The sequence below is a fragment of the Notamacropus eugenii genome, chromosome 2 (genome assembly GCF_028372415.1).
Source record: "Notamacropus eugenii isolate mMacEug1 chromosome 2, mMacEug1.pri_v2, whole genome shotgun sequence".
In the NCBI taxonomy this organism is placed as follows: Eukaryota; Metazoa; Chordata; class Mammalia; order Diprotodontia; family Macropodidae; genus Notamacropus; species Notamacropus eugenii.
This window is the reverse complement of record NC_092873.1, coordinates 339,796,562-339,815,850: the sequence shown is the minus strand read 5'-3', so window position 1 is coordinate 339,815,850 and position 19,289 is coordinate 339,796,562. Positions and strand designations below refer to the sequence as shown.

The window sequence follows — 19,289 nt, the reverse complement described above, 5'->3', positions numbered from 1 at the left end:
TGCTTTCAGACCATTAGGCTGGAGAGCTTTCAAGAAGGAGAAGGAGAGAGGAGAGTGTATGTGCACAGCTCTTACTAGTTATGTTCTTGTTCACTCAGTCCTGTTATATGTGCTCTTAACATGTGTCCTGTCCTCCTGCTACACTGGGGGCTTCCTAAAGGCAGAAATAATTTTTCAATTCTATTCAATCCAACTCCACTGTAGCTGGGTGCTAAACACAACAATAACTGGAGGGAAAAAAACTCAACAACCACTCCCTGCTCTCAAGGAGCTTATGTTCTACCAGATCTCCAGGTCATGATGTGTTGTGCTAAGCTGTAAGCATGCAACACTCGTCTCAGCACTAGAGACAGAGTACTCATCTTCCTAGGAGCCAAGGCTCTTACAGAGTTGAGTTTGGACACCGGAAGGTGTTTACAAGTCTTGTGAGATGTTTTAAGGACCAGAGGCTTTTCTGAATCAGTCTGTAGGAAAGTGAATGAGATCAAGATAGAGAGAGGGGAGAGGGGAGAAAGGAAAGGAAAAGGCCATATTACCGAGCTCTATAAAGCAGGATTACAGCAGAATAGTGCCTAGGGGAGTGTCTGGGATTGGGTATTTGGCAGTGAAAGGAAAGGTTACCTCTAGATGGTTAATCTGCTATCTCCCCCAGCTACTTTCTGCCTGCCAACAACCCCTCCCCAAGACTATATTGGAGCCCTGTCCCCACAGCCCTCCTCAATCCTATATCCTGCATATAAATACTTAATCCTATTTGTGTATTCATTCAACATCTTCATCCTATCCTTGGTTACCAGATTAACCTTTCTAGAACTGCACTGATTATTCACTAGGCAACAAGGTGCCATTGAAGATTTTTGAGGCTGGGACTAGACTCTTTGGCCTGGCACTCAAGACCCTCCTCATTTGGCTCCCATTCTACTTTTTTCAGATTTAATCTCATAGTACTCCATAATCCCAGTACTCTGGTCACAATGCTATTATATATGCTCCTTGTCCCCCTTACCTGTTGAAATTTTACTCATTATTCATGGTCTAGTTCAAATTTCAAATCTTCTATGCACCTCCCTGAAATCCAAGGTTGGGCATATAAATTGGTAAGGGGAATGGCTAGAGGCAAGGAAACCCATCGGGAGGTTATAGAAATAGTTCAGGCGAGAGGTGGTAAGTGCCTAAAGTAGGGTGGTGGCTGTGTGAATGGCTAGAGCGAGCTCAAACTTGGTAATGCTAAATTTTCAGTGTGAGCAGGCTTGATTTGTTGTTTTGTTGATTGTCTAGACTTAATTAAGAAAATGATAGAGAAAGTGGTAATAATGCAGATTAAACTTGAAAAGTGTATCTGACACATTTTTAAAGTGAAAAGTGTATCTGGTAGGGGTGGGTAGGAGGAGGAAGAGGTTCTGATGTTAAACATTTACCAGCACACCCCTACCCCTAGGTCTAAATTACTCTTCTTTACCTAATAGCACTTCAAACCAACATTGTACAGCACAGAACTTGATGTGAATTTATGCAAAGAGCATAAGTGCTTGTTAAATTAATTTCATTCTTTTTGTCCCTAGATTCTTTCCATAGGTGTCTCACACTTCTGTAAATGCCTTGAGGTCAGGAAGCTTCTTTACACCCCAGTAGGAAGTACCCAAACTGTTGTCACCACTGACAATCATCTATTTATTCTCTCTCTCTCTCTTTCTCTTTCTGTCTCTGTCTTTCTCTCCCTTCCCCCCACAGCTAGTTAGTGTCTGAGGCTGGATTTGAGCTGAGGTCCTCCTGACTCCAGGGCTGGTGCTCTATCCACTGTGTCACCTAGCCGCCCTCAATCATATGCTTATTAACTCTTCTGGACATCTGTCTGGAATTCAGGATATAGATTGAGAGGAGACTAGAGTTGTACCTACAGTTTCCTGACCACCACCTCTTCTTTCTCACCTGTAATATTCCACATAAGTGGTCTTGTTGGCCACCTCCGTCAGCTCCATGCTGACCTCCCTCCACACAGGTAGGCCTGAGAGTTGTAGGATTATGTTGCCTGACATTTGCTGCACGAACTTCAACGTCTGGATATAGTCTCCCCGGGCGGCAAAGATCTCATTGAGCCGGGCCAAGTGCTGCTCCAGGTTCACCTTCATTTTCAGAGTGGTACCTGACACCTGGAGTGGGGCAAGAAGAAGAGAGGGGTGTAAAAAAACCTGTCATTTAGTGTGGGAGGAGACAGCTGTCAGAGGCTGGAGGTATGCAAGGCCAGCAAACACTCAGGGCTCATCATGTAGGAGAAACAGTTTTTAGCCTGTATTGGTCAAAGTTAGAGGTTCTCAATTTGGGGCCCGTGGACCCCCCAGGAAGATCTGTACATAGATTTCAGTCTGTGAATGTAAAAAAAGATTTTAATAACTATATTTCAATATAATTGTTTTCCTTTGTAATCCTCTGTATTTTATCTTATGCATTTAATATGTTCTACTGAAAGGGGTCCATCCCCCAGACAGAGGATCCATAAAAGCTTAAGAACGTCTGAACTAAGTATATACAGGACAACCTCCACTCATAAAATGAGAATGAGATCTCTCATGAAAAGAATATGCAGGACATGGTAAACTGAATTACACAAATTATTGTAATTACGTATCCATGTATCTATACCTCGAGAAAGGGTATTTTTTGCAAGGAAGTTATTTCTTTTCATTCAAATAAAAGTATTTCATTCTTTTTTTCATTATTATTCTCCTTTTTGCTGCTTTTGCTGCTAATCTGTAAAAAACACAATTAAAATCTTCACTGAAGTGATGTAAGAGTCAGATCTGAGGGAAAACTGAAGGTTAAATTCAAGCCCATGTGGTATTACTTTTACAAAAATAAATGCACACATTTTCAGTGCCAGAAAATTCTATTATCCATAGCCATAGGTATTCATTTTGCATTCAGTTGAGTCATGTGTTACAGTAAAGACGCAAAACCTCCTCTGGTGGTTTCTAACACATGAAAGGTGCAAATGCCAAACACTTCTGGGTACAGTAATTAAACAATGCCTCTGAAACCTAAATGGCTGGTCCCACCTCTGGCAGTGGGAGTCTGGGAGAAAGAAGGTGCTCCAGGCACTCCTTCTGGGTCAGGTCACTTCACAGCTGCTCACCTTCTTACCCATGAGTTCAGGAAGGGCCTTTACCCTGCCCCTCCTTTAACTGCAGACTGTCAGGAGACATACTAACCAAGTTGTCTCTCTATGTTCCCCTTCCAAAAGGGGGGGGGGGAGGAGTGTGTGTGTGTGTGTGTGTGTGTGTGTGTGTGTGTGTGTGTGTGTGTGTGTGTGTGTGTCTCGCTCTGTGTTGCGGGGGGTGGGGGGTGGGGTGGTGTTGTAGTCTAAGTAGGTGGAAAAAGAGGCTTCTCAATCTGGCCTAAACCACATTGCTACTCCTAGATCTGGCTTCTTACAAGAGAAGTGAGAACCTTTATCAAGGAGAACAAAGAAGAATGTTTAAAACCAGATACTCCCCCTTGCCCCAAGCCCCAGTTTTGTTTCTGTTTTCCTGTGCTAGGAGTAGGGTGGGAATGCACTCCAGTTCTCAAATTATTTTTATAATAATGAATCTAATGCTTAAGATTAGTTTAGTTAATGCTTAACCCCATATTCTAAAACCTAATCAGATCAGACCATTAAAACTGCCATATAAACTAAAGGTAAGCAGAACTAAACTCGAAAGTCTAAAAGCAAGACATATCTCTGTCTCTCTAGAACACAAAGATTCATACAAGAGGAGGGGGTCTATCCCTTTTAGCTCACAGGCTTCCTCCCCATCATTTCTAATTTGAAGGCTGGTGGCTATGTTCCTGTCCTCGAGAGTGGCAGCAACATCCCTTTAGGCAAAGGCAGAAATTGTAAGTGATGACAGTGCTGCTGCTGTCCTTGATTACCAAATGAGTGGCATATTAAGGACACGGTGTTAGCAAGGCACTTTTCAGTGCAGAAGATACAAGGTTCCTCAGTCTAGGGAAGCAATCTGGGATTCTGCCAAACACCTCTCTGCAGCAGAATGGTAGCCAGGCATTCACCCAGCAGAGCAGCTGGCTGCTTTCTTTTCGCCAGCTTTAGACTTCTTCACCTTCTAAAGCATGTCAAAGGAAGGAGTATGGATTTTGAAATGAAGAAATAAAGGCATAACTGAATAGAGAAAAGTATGTCCCAATTCATACAGCTCTTTAACTTTCAGACGAAGTTGATGAAGATGAAAAAAATCTTTAGAAGCAAAAACTGCTAATAATGACAACTGCTTAGAAAATGAAACTAGTTATTAACAATAACAATCTTAGATTTATTCAGGGTATCCCAAAAGTCCTAATGCTGTTGTAAGCTTAAAAGCCTTTCTCAGACATTTAATAGATTAAATTTACAGTAAGACTTTTGGGACATCTTGTATAGAGTCTTTAAGATTTGCAAAGTGCTGAATGTAAATTTGATCCTTACATATCCCATAAGATATTATTAAATATTTCCATTTTACAGATAAGAAAAATGAGACTGATAAGTTAAATGATTTGCCCATGATCACATCTAGTACGTATCTGAAGAAAACTTTGAAGTTAGGTCTGAGTGTGGCATCTGAATTCTTTTTTTTTTAAATATTGGGCCACAAAAATCAGAAATCCACCTGTATGTAGGTCCCATGAATTTAATTAATTCAGTTATAATTACTAACTGACCCAAGTCCATGATAATTGGAGGCAGCACTTACATAATTGTAGCAGGGAACATATGGTGAGATCCCATTGGCTTCAGTGGGTCCTAATTATGACAATACAATAATTTTCCATTTGTGATTTCAGTGGAAGAAGCCTCTTTACATCAAATAGATTACAACCCATCTGCAATTTAGCCTTTAGAAATCTGACTGTGAGACTCAGAAATTACAGAACTTGACCATAGTCACATAACTAGCAGAGTTCCATCCATGGTAAGATTTCACAGAATCTCAGAATCTGAGATCTGGAAGGGAACAGCAGCCAGACCAAGTTGAGTGCTGACACTGAGATTCCCTGCTTTAACATACCCAACAAGTGGTGATTCAACCTCTGCTTAAAGCCTCCAAGGAAGGGCAACTTCCGGGGCAGATAGGTGGCACAGCAGATAGACCATCAGCCCTGGGATCAGGAGGACCTGAGTTCAAAAATGACCTCAGATACTTATGAGCTGTGTGACCCCGGGCAAGTCATTTAACCTGGATGGCCTCCCCCCACCAAAAAAACAAAACAAAACAAAAAAGGAAACCTATCATCTCTTGCCCCTTCTATTTCAGGACAGTTCTAATTTTTCTTGATAACTAATCTAAAGTTCAATCTAAAGCAATTCCTAATCTCGCCTCCACATGCTAAGTCTTTGAATATTTGAAGCTCTCATATCCCTCCTTGAATCTTGTTCAGGCTGAATAGCCCCAATTCCTTCAAATAATCCTCATATGTTGTATTTAAGACCCTTCCCCATCCTGGTGGCCCTCCTCTAGATACACTTTGTTACTAATGAACCCAGCGCTACCAGTGATTCTCAACTTTTTGATCTAAGGATCCATTTACACTCTAAGAAAATGTTGGTTTTTTTCTGCCGGGAAAACTGGATAATAGGTTGGCAGAAACTGGGCATAGACCAATGCCTGACACCATACACAAGAATAAAGTCCAAATGGGTAGATGATCGAGGTATAAAGTCTGATACTATAAACAAATTAGGGGAGCAAGGAATAGTTTATTTGTCAGATTTATGGAGAATGGAGGAATTTAGGGCCAAACAAGATAAAGAACATTATGAAATGCAAAATGGCTCATTTTGATAACACTAAATTGAAAAAGTTTTGCACAAACAAAGTCAATGCAACCAAGATAGGAGGGAAGCAGGAAACTGGGAAAGAATTTTTACAATTAGTGTCTGTGATAAAGGCCTCATTTCTAAAATATATTAAGAACTGAGTCAGATTTACAAGAATACAAGACATTCCTCAATTGATAAATGGTCAAAGGACATGAACAGGCAGTTTTCAGAGGAAGCAATTAAAGCTATCTATAGTCATATGAAAAAATGTTCTAAATCACTTTTGACTGGAGAGATGCAAATCAAAACAACTCTGAGGTACCACATCACACCTGTCAGACTGCCTAATATGACAATTCAGGAAGATGATAAATGTTGGAGAAGATGTGGGAGAGTTGGAACACTAATTCATTGTTGGTGGAACTATGAGCTGATCTAACCATTCTGGAGAGCAATTTGGAACTATGCCCAAAGGGCTACAAAAATGTGCATACCCTTTGACCCAGAAATACTGTTTCTAGGACTATATCCCAAAGAGATCACAAAAATGGGAAAAGGACCTACATGTACAAAAATATTTATAGCAGCCAGTCTATTTCTTGATTTTGACCTTTATATTAAAGTTGGAATCTGGTCACCTGGGGGCAGGGAGGATCTGTTCCAAGCTTTAAACTTTTTTGTGCTGCTGTTTTCAGAGGAAATTCTGGGGGTTTATAAGTTTTCAGTACTTCCAAGGTGGTGTAATATAGGGAGAGGTGTGCTTACTGCTCTCCTGGTCTGTGCTCTATTCTTTGTTCCCCTGCAGCCACAAGTGCTGGTGGCTCCTCTTGGGCCTGGGACTGAGACCAGGTCCCCTGCTCCCTTGTGACCAACCATAAGCACTCCCCTCCCCTCTGGAACTATGACCCCGAATTGCATAGGGAAAAGAGAGCTGCCAATCAGCACCAGCTGCACCCAGGGCCAGCACAGAGTCCCCTACAATCTCTTTCTGGTCAGTGGTCTGTCCCCCTTACCATCTCTGGGTTGCTGCTGTAGCAGCCCGCTCTGCTGGTGCTCCTGCCATACCCCACCCTGCTGGGTCACAGACTTCTCCTCCTGACTTCCTAAGTTGCCTTAGGCTGGAAAATGTCTCACTCTGACTTTCTGTTGCCTCTGTTGCTTCAAAATTTGATTTGAGGAGTTATTTTGAAGTTGTTTAGAGGGGAATGTTGGGAGAGTTCAGTTAGGTCACTGACAGTTCTCCACCATCTTGGCACCACCTCCTCTTTATACTCTTAAAATTTATTGAGCACCAATTTTGCTTGTATTGGTCATATCTACTGATATTTATTGCGTTAGAAATTAAAATTGATAAAAAATTAAAATATGTATTTTTAAATTTAATTAATAATTAATTTAACAAATATTTATTTTTAATAATATTTTTAAATTTTTAATTTATTAATTTTTAATTTAAAAAGAACAATATGCCCATTACATGTTAACATGAATAATATTTTAATGAAAAATGTATTTCCATAACAAAAAAAAATTAATGGAAAGAATGGCACTATTTTGCATATTTTTGCAAACGTCTTTAATATCTGGATTAACAAAAGACAGTTGGATTCATATCTGTTTCTGTAATCAATACACTGCGATATTGCTTTAGTTTAAATATATGAAGAAAATCTGGCCTCCCACAGATATGTAGTTGGAAAAGAAAGCATTTTAATAGGCGAATAATCTCTTAGTATTAATATAAAAATAATTTCAAACTCATGGATCCCCTTGAAGAGTCTCTGGAACCTTCAAGGGGTCTGCAGACCATATTTTGAGAACCATTACATTATATCATGCTGTCTCTTATATGAATTAGATACTTGGGCAAAATTTTTCTGATAAAAGTATTAAGCAGGTCAGACAGTAGTCAAGCAGGCCTCATTTGGTCCATAAGGTCCCAGTTTAGATGCCTAGAAACTAGTCAAAGTTATCTAATGAGTTTTGGGGATTAAAAAAAAATTCCATTAGCTTCTGTTTCAAAAACAAATAATTTTGTTATCTGTATGATACCATGGAGTATACGGAAAAGAAAACCTAATAACTTTGCTTGTTTTATCATATGACAGTATCTTTTCTTCTCAGAGCTTTTCCTCCCTTTCACAAACTGGGAAGAGTGAGACCTAGAGGCTTTGCCAAGCCTTGAACATTCTATACACCTGCTTCCTCTCATCCACTGATCCTCTATCTGGGCTCATTCCCTAATGGCTAACAAACTCCCAGTCCTCATTCCCCCAAACACTGTGTTACTGCCAAAGAGCTAAACCCTGCCTCCTCAAACCTTGTTGCCCTCTCTTGTCATCCTATGAACCTACTCCCACCGATACTCCCTATGTGCTCACTCTTTATACTATGTTCCATGCCCCACCCCATTCTGTAATTAATTAACTTACATTTTAGATTTTTCTCCTCCTCCTCTTTTCATTTTCTGGCCCTCTTTGAGACTTGGATGACACTGTTCCTTAGCCATTCTTTATATTACAAGTTGTACCCTATCCAAATTTATCATCCAGTCCAGAGTCTGGTGGCTTTTCTCCACTGCTTCCCAGGATAATCTCCAGCCTTTTTCAATGAATTTGGTGTCTAGCTCACAGTTTCTCTCTATTCCAACTTCTTTCTTCATCGTAGGGAATTTCAACATATGTATGCAGACTCCCTCAAATGCTGTAACATCCCAATCTCTCAATCCCTATTACTTTGACTTAACTACACAAAAGTTTGGTCACATCCTTACCTTGCTGCTGTCCATGAGTATTTCACTTCTATGATTAAGAACTCTGAAATCCCTTTATCTTTCCCTAAACTTACTTTCATCTTTACCACAACCTTCAATCCTTCTTCATCCTGGGGTTTTTCTAGGTCATCCCCCTTGCCTACCAATACTCCCAAGTCTTTTTTTACATCAATCCCCTCCCATGCACTCCAAAGTCCAGTCATACTGATCCATTTTGGTGTTGTTCAGTTGGTTTTCAGTTGTGTCCAACTCTTCAGACCCCATTTGGGGTTTTCTTGGCAAAGCTACTGGAGTCATTTGCCCTTTCCTTCTCCAGCTCATTTTGCAGATGAGGAAACTGAGGCAAACAGGGTCAAGTGCCTTGTCCAAGGTCACACAACTAGTGCCTGGGGCCATATTTGATTTCAGAAAGAAGAGTCCTCCTGACTCCAGGCCAGAAAATCGATGCACTATGGCACCTCCTAGCCAGTTAATTTGCTAATTCCTTGAACATGATGCTCCATCTTGGGTCTCTGTGGCTTTGTCCTGGCTGTGTCTCATGCATGGAATGTGCTCTTTCCTCAACCCTTCTTGGAATTGATGGATTCCTTCAAAACTCATCTTAACTGCCAGCTTCCACATAAAGTCTTTCCTAATCCCTCCTAGTTGTTAGTGACCTCCTTTCACAAATTATCTTATACTCATTTTGTACACATTCTATATTGACTAATATATGCCCTATATTTACTGATATGTGTATATGCTGTTTATCCTACTAAATTAAAAGTTCCTTGTTGAAAAAAAATCAATTTTTAAAAAAATTATAAGTTACTTGAAGGCAAAGACTATTTCACTTTGGTTTTTAGATCTCCAGTGATTAGCACAGTGTCTGGCACATAGAAGGTGCTTAATAATGCTTATTGTTTGAGGAAACTAAGAGATACCGGGTTCACAGACTTGCCCAGTACCAAGTCCAGGTCTTTTGACATCTGTACTCAGTTCTGTTGTATGCTACACCTCATAGTTTAGTAGCTTATAAATGCATTTGAAAAAAACACAGAAAAACTTTCACCAACAAATGCAATTCCTTGCCAATCTGTAATTATAAATATGCCATCATTTGCGTAATGGCAACTAATTAAAAACTATCCTTGCGAAATGGTATGATGGAAGTCATCAGAGAAATGAACTACCAGAAAAAATGGTGGATTAGTAGTGTGGCATCAGTGAGGAATGGACAGGTCTAACACTCTACATCCGAGGCACTGAACATATGGCCAGTCAGAACCAGATTAAACTGGAAAATGTTTAGCCAAATAAATTAAAAAACAAACACAATGCAACATAGATAATGCTAATTTGTGGTTTTCTAAGTCAATGAGGTCTATCATAAAAACTGGTAAGAAAAACACCTGCATATGATATGTTTGACAAAACCAGGAGAACCGTTTATGCTGCAATAATGTAAATTAAAACAGTTCTGAAAGGCATCAGAACTCTGATCAATTCAGTGACAACTTAGGACTTTTGAGGGTTCACAGTAAAATATTTCTCCTTTCTTTTGGCAGGTGGGGAACTACGGGTACAGAATGAGGCATATGATGTCAAACATGGTCAGCGTACTGATGCATTTATTAATGTGTGCCAAGCACTATGCTAAACATTGGGGATATGAGAAAAAGTAAAACCAACTCATGTCTTCAAGAAGCTTATTCTAATCAAGAGAGATGGTTACAAACAACCAGGTGCAAACAAGTGTGTGTGTGTGTGTGTGTGTGTGTGTGTGTGTGTGTGTGTGTGATAAACTGGAGATAATCACAGAAGAAAGGCACTGGTATTTAAGAGAAATGAGCAAAACTTCTTACAGAAAGTGAACTTTTAGCTAAGATGCCAAAGAAGCCAGGTAAGCCAACCTCTTTCATCTTACAGATGAGGAAACTAAGGCTCAGAGAAAAGTTACTTTCCCACAGCAGTCACAGAAGAGAGAGATAGCAGGGTGTATGTACTGGTTAGAATGTTGAATTTGGAGTCAGGTTGAGGGTGAATCCTGCTTCAGATACTTACTAGTTATATAACCCTGGACATGTCTTAACACTGCTAAGTCTCACTTTCCTCAACGAGAATAATATCTCAGTTTGAGAGACTCATATGAGCTAATATATGTCAAAGTACCTTGAACATCTTAAGTACTATATAGTATCTATTATCATTTTAAATTTATCATCATTGTCATTACTTTCATTATTTAGTTGACATGTAAATTCCAGGTTACAAAGAACTTCCTCTTCATAAAAAGCTGGTGAAGTAGGTACTGAGGCAAACTGATATTCCCAAAGTCACAAAGCTAGGTGGAGCAGTGGATAGAGCACTGGGCTTAGAGTCAGGAAGACTTATCTTCCAGAGTCCAAATCAGATCTCAGACACTTACTAGCTGAGTGACCCTGGGCAAGCCACTCAACTGTTTGCCTCAGTTTCCTCATCTGTAAAATGAGCAAGAGAAGGAATTGGCAAATCACTCCAGAATCTTTGCCAAGCAAACCTCAAATGAGGTTGTAAAGAGTTGGACATCACATGCACGCACGTGCGTGCACACGCACACGCACACACACACACGCACACACACACATAGCTAGAAAGAGGCAGAGATAGAACCACAATCTAAATTTCCTGACTTCCAGGCTAATACTTTCCATTACACAACACTGCTTTTCTATAGAGGGCACAGAGCTTAGCTCAGGGCTTACCTGCTCTTTCTCACCTGCTCCCATAAAGCCCAGTCATAATGAGTCAGAGAGATGTGCAGAATCAGTGAGTTCATTTCCCTCTTGCACAGGGGAGGCAAAGAAAAGTACTGGAGACAGATTATGGCCACTTTATCACCCTAGGGTCTACCAGTCATCCAGCATGACTAGAAAACTCCAGACTTGGCAAGAAGCTGAGTCACTATGAGGTCAGTGAGCAAAGTAAGCTAAAAGTCACAGGACTGAGAGAGAGGATCACGGGTACAAAGATGAGGACGAGAATCCACTTTGTTGTCTGCATAGCATCCCCTCTTAAATATAGGATTGCTATTAATAAGAAAACTGCCCTGGGGGTACTGATGGAGCAGAGAGCCAAGGACTCAGTCTTGCTTCATTGTTCCCACAGATGGGAATTCCCTCCTCATTCCAGACCCAAGTCCTCTTTCTCTCAACAAATTATTAATAATATTAGCCAACTTTTTAAAGCTAAGGTTTGAAAAGTGAGTTTCATGCATTATCTCTCAATCCTCCCCATGCTGAGAGGTAGGTGCTACTATTATCCCTGTTTTAGAGATGAAGAAACAAGGGCTCGGCAGTTACATGACTTGAACTAGAATCCACTGCCACTGTAATGATCTCTCCCAAAGTTAGGGCTGGCTGTTACTAAAACAAACAAAAAACCAGAAATAACTAGAATTAATTCATGTCAAAATCTGTGAAAAAGCCCAGAAGGTCATCAATGTCTAGAGGCATTCATAGGTTTTCCACATGTCATAGCTACAGGCAACTGGTGAAACAGATGAGAGAATAGGCCTGGAGTCAGAAAGACTTCAGTTCAGATCTGGTCTCACATTGAATTGCTATGTTCTGCCTCAATTTTCTCATCTATAAAATGGGACAGCATGTACCTCCCAGGGTTGTTTTGAGGCTCAAATGAAATAATATTTGTAAAACACTTAGCACGGTGCCTGGAAATGGTAGATATTTAATGTTCTTTCCTCCTTTGAAGGGAAAGAACAGGCAAGTGGATGAATTGAAGTGTGTATTAAATACTCTTCCTCCCATCCAACCCTTGGGGTAGGATCACATGTTCTAAGCCCCAAGAATCATCTCCAGAGATGATTCCCCATATGTGGGAATGACGAAGCAAGACTGAGTTCTTGGCTCTCTGCTCCATCAGTACCACCAGGGCAGTTTTCTTATTAACAGCAATCCTGTATTTAAGAGGGAGTGCTATGCAGACAACAAAGTGGATTCTTGTCCTAACCACCTCCACAGTCCTAATAGCCCCTTTTCTGCCTGTCTTCCCATAATACTTAACTGCCCAATAAACTCATTCTTGGAACAAATCCCCAGAAGCTGAAAAATATGCCACAGGGGGCTCAGTCTTGGACTTTTGCCACCATATCCTGGGGTTCCAAAGCATCCTCCAGGATGGGGTAAGGCTTTCCCTTCTATTGTAGGAAACTTCTACAAAGGTACAAGGTACTTTCTGCCCCCAATTACTAGTTGTTCATCAAAGCCCCCAGTTCCCAGTTTGAGAGTAAGGGATGAGGTGGTACAGTGGATAGAATACCAGCCCTGGAGTCACGAGTTCAGATACAGCCTGAGACACTAGCTGTGTCATCCCGGGGCAAGTCACTTAACCCTTAAAACACTTGCCTCCAGGAGAGGGGGAGAAACAGAGAGACAGAGAGAGAATGAGAATAAGGGATGAAAACAATAACACAGTAGCAGCTTATGGACAGAAGGCTCTTCTCAGTGGTAATACATTCAGTTCAGATAGAGGCAGATGGAACAGTTATAGAGCAAACACAGTCCTACCCTTTGAGGGTCTAGTAGACTATAGGAAACTGAGGAGAAATATCCCAAGACCCTGGAGCTATACCAGGGGTCAAGGGCAACTGGGCAAAGGGTCCTATGAGGTGGAGAGTTTTGTTTTATGACCTTCTCTTCATAGAAATCCCCTGCATCACCCCAGTATTTCTTTTATATATCTGGATCTTACCCATAAATCCTAAAGAGCCAGAAAGTCCACTTCCCAAGCTAGGCTAGAAGGTGGAGACAAAAAGGATATTTCATCTTCTCCTATCACAGGGAATGAATGGGGGGAATCCCTCTCCTCCCCCATTCTACAATGCAGGAGACAGCACATTCTCCTCATGCTAGTCATATGTCTAGGCATGCAAGTTCATAGCTTTGGGGCTTCCCAGGGGGGGCTAGTGCTTCCTCTTTCCTTCCTCAGTTTCTTCACAAATATTAAACAGTAATGTGGATCAGTTCACACAAGTCTTTCCACATCTCTTTGAAACTGACCTTTCCTTAATTTCTTACAGAACAATAATATTCCATTACATTCCGATGTCTATCATAGCTTGTTCAGCTGTTCCCCAGTTGATGGGAATCTCCTTTTATTTCCATTTCTTATCATCACAAAAAGAGCTACTATAAGCATATTTGCACATGTAGGACCATTTCCTTTTTCTTCGATTTCTTTGAGACTCAGGCAGGGGTGCGCTGAAGCTAGTCTGTAACTGCTCACAAGGGCCAATTGTTAGATTTCCACCGTTAGCATTTACATGTCTGAAATCAGCAAACACTGCAAATCAGGCTTTGGTTTGTTTTGTGGATTGTTTTACACTTTTAAAAGTGATGGAGAAAATGTGAATAAATCAGATGAAACTTAAAAATACATGGCAGGCACATTTTTTCAGGACAGAAGGTCGTTAAGCATTTACAAGAATGCATCCTAGAATATGGTCCTACCATTGGTATCATTGAGCCAAATGGCATGCATAGTTCAGTAACTTTTGTGCATAATTACAAACTACTTTCTAGAATGATTAGAACAATTGCTCTCAGCTCCACCAATGAGGGTTAGAGGGAAGGAGACTAGAGCTAGCTCTTCAAATTTCTGGGCAGCATTCAAAATGCCAACAGAAGAATTCCCATGGCATTCCTTCAGTGCAATGCAGATGGTATGAGGGAAGTACAGGTAGAGCTGTCCAAGAAATTCATGCTCACTCCAAATCTTGAGATACATAAAATTCAGCCATCATAATTGCTTCTGGAGGCAGCCACGATATAGGGGGAAGATCACATAATTTGGAGTCAGGAGACCTGGATTTAAATCCTTACTGGCTGTATGACTTCAGGACACTCACACTTCATTTACTTCTAAGCCTTGGATTTTCCCATCTATAAAATGGGGACAATAATGCTTGCTATTTACCTCAGAACTGCTGTGAGAGGACAAGTGAAAAAAAAATGTGTAAAGTACTTTGTAAGCCCTGAAGTGCTATAGAAATGTAAATTACCATTGCCACTCTGAACTTTGGAGACACCCTTCCCAGTTCCTCCCATCCTGGTGGTTCCTGCCACTATTGCTAACTGTGCCCTTTCTCAAATTTCTCCAATCTTGTACACAACCACATCTCCCTTTATCCCTTCATCTAAGTGACCTACACCCAATCTTTTCTTGATGCTGGGAATATTAACCCTAAATCTCCAGGGCTTGGCAGTAGGTACCAGTGGAAGTTAGAATGAATAGGGAATCAGCACATGAGAATTTTCCTTCCCCAGATATCAAATCTGTTGTTTACAATCTCATTTTTCTGTTGGTTTAACATTTATCCCTCTGTCCCAGGGAAACAGATTTCTCTAGAGGTAGCCATCTGATTCTGGTCCTGCAGCGGGGTTGTGGATCTAGAGGTGAGCAAATCACTTCATCTTTGAGAGAAAGCAAATCACTTCATCTTTTCCACCTGTAAAATGGGGACAATAATATTTGTGATCTTCCTCCTCTCTCTCAGTCTTAGTTTCCTCATCTGAGAAATGAGGGGGTTTGACTCAATGGCCCCTAAGGTCCTCTTCAGTTCTAAATCTGTAATACTATGAATTTGGAAAAAGAACAGCTGCCTCTTTAAGATGAGCTCTTTCTGAGAGACCAAGGGATTATATCCCATGAACAGCTTATAGGAGGAGGGGTAGGAGAACATACAAATAAATATAGGTCAGACACTGTTACAGTGAGCTCAAGGACATAGTCTAAATTCTCTGATCACAACAGAGTACTCTTGGTAGTGAACAGATTTGAATAAGGAGGCCATTAACCATTAGCCAGAGCTCCTGGATCTTTTGGGGCTCAGAGTTTGCCATTGCATTGGTTATCAGTCACAATGAGATCAAACCTGCAGGAATCTTACAGAGCGGAGATGATGTCCAGTGTTCCCATTTCCCTTCAGCTCAAACCACTCCCTTTTTATCCTGTATCCTTCTCCCCTCAATCCTATAACATGGGATAAGTTGCCACATCTGAGAGAGCAAAAACCTCAGAGCTATTTGGGGACATCTCCTGAATGCTGAAACTGAGGTGAAGGGTTACCTCTATGCTCCGGGTCGGCATTTAACAAAATTCGGCCTCTTCTTTATTTCCTAAGAGCCTACTGCTTGTCTGGTAGAAATTAGGCTTAGACTAATTTCTTACACCGTATTATACAATAAATTCGAAATAGATATGTGACTGAATATTAAAGATCACATCATTAAAATTAGGAGGAAAGTAAATCATGTATTTTTCATAGCTATGGATGGGTAGGGGAAGAATTTTTGCTCAAACAAGGAATGGCAGCAATTATATAAGCTAAAATAGATAATTTTGATTAAATAAAATGGAAATGGTTTTGCACAAGCAAAACTAACATCTAGGATAAGAGAGCAAGGGATCAACTGGGAAAAATATTTGTATCAAACAACTGTGAAAAGGGTTTGACATCCACTTAATATAATAAAAATATGTAAGTTCAAAAGCCATTTCCTAAAAGATAAGTGGTCAGGTGATATTAACAAATTTCAAAATACTTACAACCTATTAACCATATGAAAGAATGTTCCAAATTACATATAATAAGAGAGTTGTATGACAAGTGTTTAACCCCATACCCAGAAAACTGGCAAAGATGACAAAAGCTAGGTACAGTCAACAGAAGGGTTGTGAAAAGGCAAGCATATCAATGCATTGTGGATAGAGGCATGAATTGATACAAACACTCTGGAAAATAATTTGGTATTATGAAAATATAATGACTAAACAACCATACCCTTTCATCAGAAATTCTACTGCTAACAATATATCGCCTATAGAAGAACTGACTGGAGGAGCTAAGTAAATTGTGGTTCAGGAACATAATATTATTACCATATTGTAAGAAACATGATGAATATCGACAAGTTTGGAAAGACAGCAACTGACACAAAATGAAATAAGCAGTCAAGAAAACTTACAAAAGGAGTACCAAGAATGTAAATAGAAAGAACCACCACCACAAAACAAATGAAACTCAATGTTGCAAAATTATAAAGAACAAACTTGACCCCAAAGAAGAAATATGACAAGACATCTCCTCTCTTCCTTTGCAACAGTTGGGGTTCATACACATAGAATACGGCATATAATTTTTTCTCTATGTTGCTCAGATTTACTGATTTTACCTCTTAAAAAAAAGTTTTTTTAATAAAAAATTGTTCTCTGGAAGAGTGAGAGGAGAGATATAAAAAGGAAAGTAGTAGGCAATGTAAAAACAAAAGATAAGAGTAAAATCTAATTTTTTTTTTTTAAAGAAGCCTACTGCTCAGCTCAGTCATCCTGAGGCCCTTGACCTAAGAATATACCCAGGAAACCCCAAATCAGAGGTTCTTAATCTTTTTTTTAATATATTTTATATTTATATATATATTTTTATATATATTTTTTATATATATATACACACACATTTACATTTATACACATACACACAAATAAACTTCATGAACCCCTTTAAAATGGGGGCAGTAATGCTTCCTTTCTACCTCAGAATTGTTGAAAGAGGACAAATGAAAAAAAAATGTGTAAAGCATTTTGTAAGCCCTAAAGTGCTGTAGAAATGTAACCTATTACGACCACTTTGGGGACACCCTTGTTAATTTCTCCCATCCTGGTGGCTCCTGCCACTACTGCCAATTGTGCCTTTTCTCAGATTTCTCCAATCTTGTACACAATCACACCTCCCTTCACTCCTTCATCTAAGCGATCTACACCCAATCTTTTCTTAACACTAGGACATTAATTCTGGTTAAAAACGCCATCATAAATGCTATATAAAGATCCTGCTCACATGTATATTCTTTAAAGACCCTATGAGCATTCTAAACTGAGTAAGAACACGCTTGTTTTGGTGAGAAAACCAGAATTTCTTTGCTCTCTTCATAGTTTCAAGGTCTAACACTTGAAGGAAAAGAGAAAAAAGAGTTTAGAAAGTGACAAGTTACTCATAGACAAAAACCCCTTACAAGAGTCGTAAAGGCATGGCTCTGGGCACTTCAGGAAATAAGCACAATTAGATCCTTCTTTAGGCACTATCTGGGGCCTTTTCTACCCCATAGGTTCTACCCAACTAAACTGTTCCCTTATCATTCCTGTTCCTGTCTTCTTTGTTGGACCTGGGGATAGGGCTTCATTCCATGCTCATGGAAGGGGAAACTCAAGAAAAAATTGAAAGAGGCACACAATACACACTCTCTATGTTGGGAACCCAAAGCAATCTTTGGCATACTAACTCTAGGATCCATTTTGCATTCATTGTCCTCAGAACAGCACAACAGTGGTAATGCCCATCCCAATATCCTTACCAGTTCATCAATACCCGAGAAGGTGTGGTTGGCATTATCCAAGGAATAGATCAATTGGTATACCCCATCATTGGTTTCACTGTTTCCATAGAAACCAACTCCCACTGCAGCACTACGGATAAGAACCAAAAAAAAAAAAGTTAGAGGTAACGTGAAGGAGGGCGGAAAGAAGCGAACCTGATTCTGGTGTTAGCTAGAGAGTCTATCCCTCTTGCTGTACCCATAACGGTGATGGTTTAGACCAGGTTTGAATAGATAGGAGAAGGGAAGCACAAACTTACGGGCTAGTAATTATTTCTCACTCCAGTAAACATTCTATATTGGAAGTTTCCATTTCCTTATCTTGCATAGGGCTTTTAAAATAAATAGAAGTTCATTAGGGATTTCCCTAGGCAGCCACACTGATTTCTTCTCATGCTTACCTCACCTTTCTTCTCTACCATATGAGGTACTGCTCCTAGAAGCTACTTCTTCCCTTTAATGATTGCTTCTCTATATCCCTGTGTCTCTGAAGAATCTGTCTATGCTCCTTCAACAGTCCCTTAAATTCTCATGAACTCTTCACTTGCTGTATGGAGGCATAGTACTCTGGGCAAGTCACTGCTAAGTGCCATGTCCATCGGGAGATGTGCAGCTTTCACAGGAATCTCCTTTATAAAGTCCTCTTAAGCCTGTGCTTTCTGGCTTAGAACTTCCACCAATAGTTGACTATTTAAAGCCCTATAAAAGATTCCCGTACCTCCCATCCCATATTACCTACTGATCAAAATTTTGATACATTTCAGGATTGAAAGGGACTTTAAAGGGTGATTTCCAATGCAGTAACCCTCCCTCCAACATCCCTAGAAGGACAGTCAGTCTTTGCTTGAATACTGTGAGTGATGAAGAATTTGCCCTTTCATAAGCCAGCACCATTGCTGGACAAGTTCTGTTAGCATGGTCTTCCCTACACTGAGCTGAAACATACTGCAAGCTTCCACTCACCGTTTCTAGTTCTGCCCTCTGGGTCTAAGTAGAATTAAGTCTAATCTCTCTTTTAGATAGCAGTCTTCAAATATTTGAAAACAGATTCCACATCCCCTCTAAACCTTATGTAGCTGTAGGACAAAAATCACTCTTCTTCTCTTGCTCTGTTTCCTTACATGTAAAATGCTGAGAGTGTACTAGAATCATCTCAAAGGTTCCTTCAGGTTGTAGAGCTGGAAGTGAAACCTGTATCATGGGACTCCTAGTCCAACATTCTTTTCCCTGTACAAAGCGATTTTCTTGAGGCTTTCACCAAAGGGCAACTAGATGGCACAGTTAATAGTGTTAGACTTGGAATCAGAAAGACCTG

The 19,289-nt window shown here is 40.2% G+C and overlaps 1 protein-coding gene across 1 annotated transcript in view; it reads right to left on the bottom strand.

The window, feature by feature from the left end:
• Window positions 1-19,289, bottom strand: part of TTYH2 (tweety family member 2) — an 86,697-nt gene that overhangs the window by 45,270 nt on the left and 22,138 nt on the right. The window contains exons 3-4 of the mRNA XM_072645580.1: window positions 17,954-18,065; window positions 1,930-2,150 (exon numbers count right to left, since the gene is read on the bottom strand). Coding sequence (XP_072501681.1) covers window positions 1,930-2,150; window positions 17,954-18,065 — 333 coding nt within the window. The remainder of the gene's footprint in view (window positions 1-1,929; window positions 2,151-17,953; window positions 18,066-19,289) is intronic.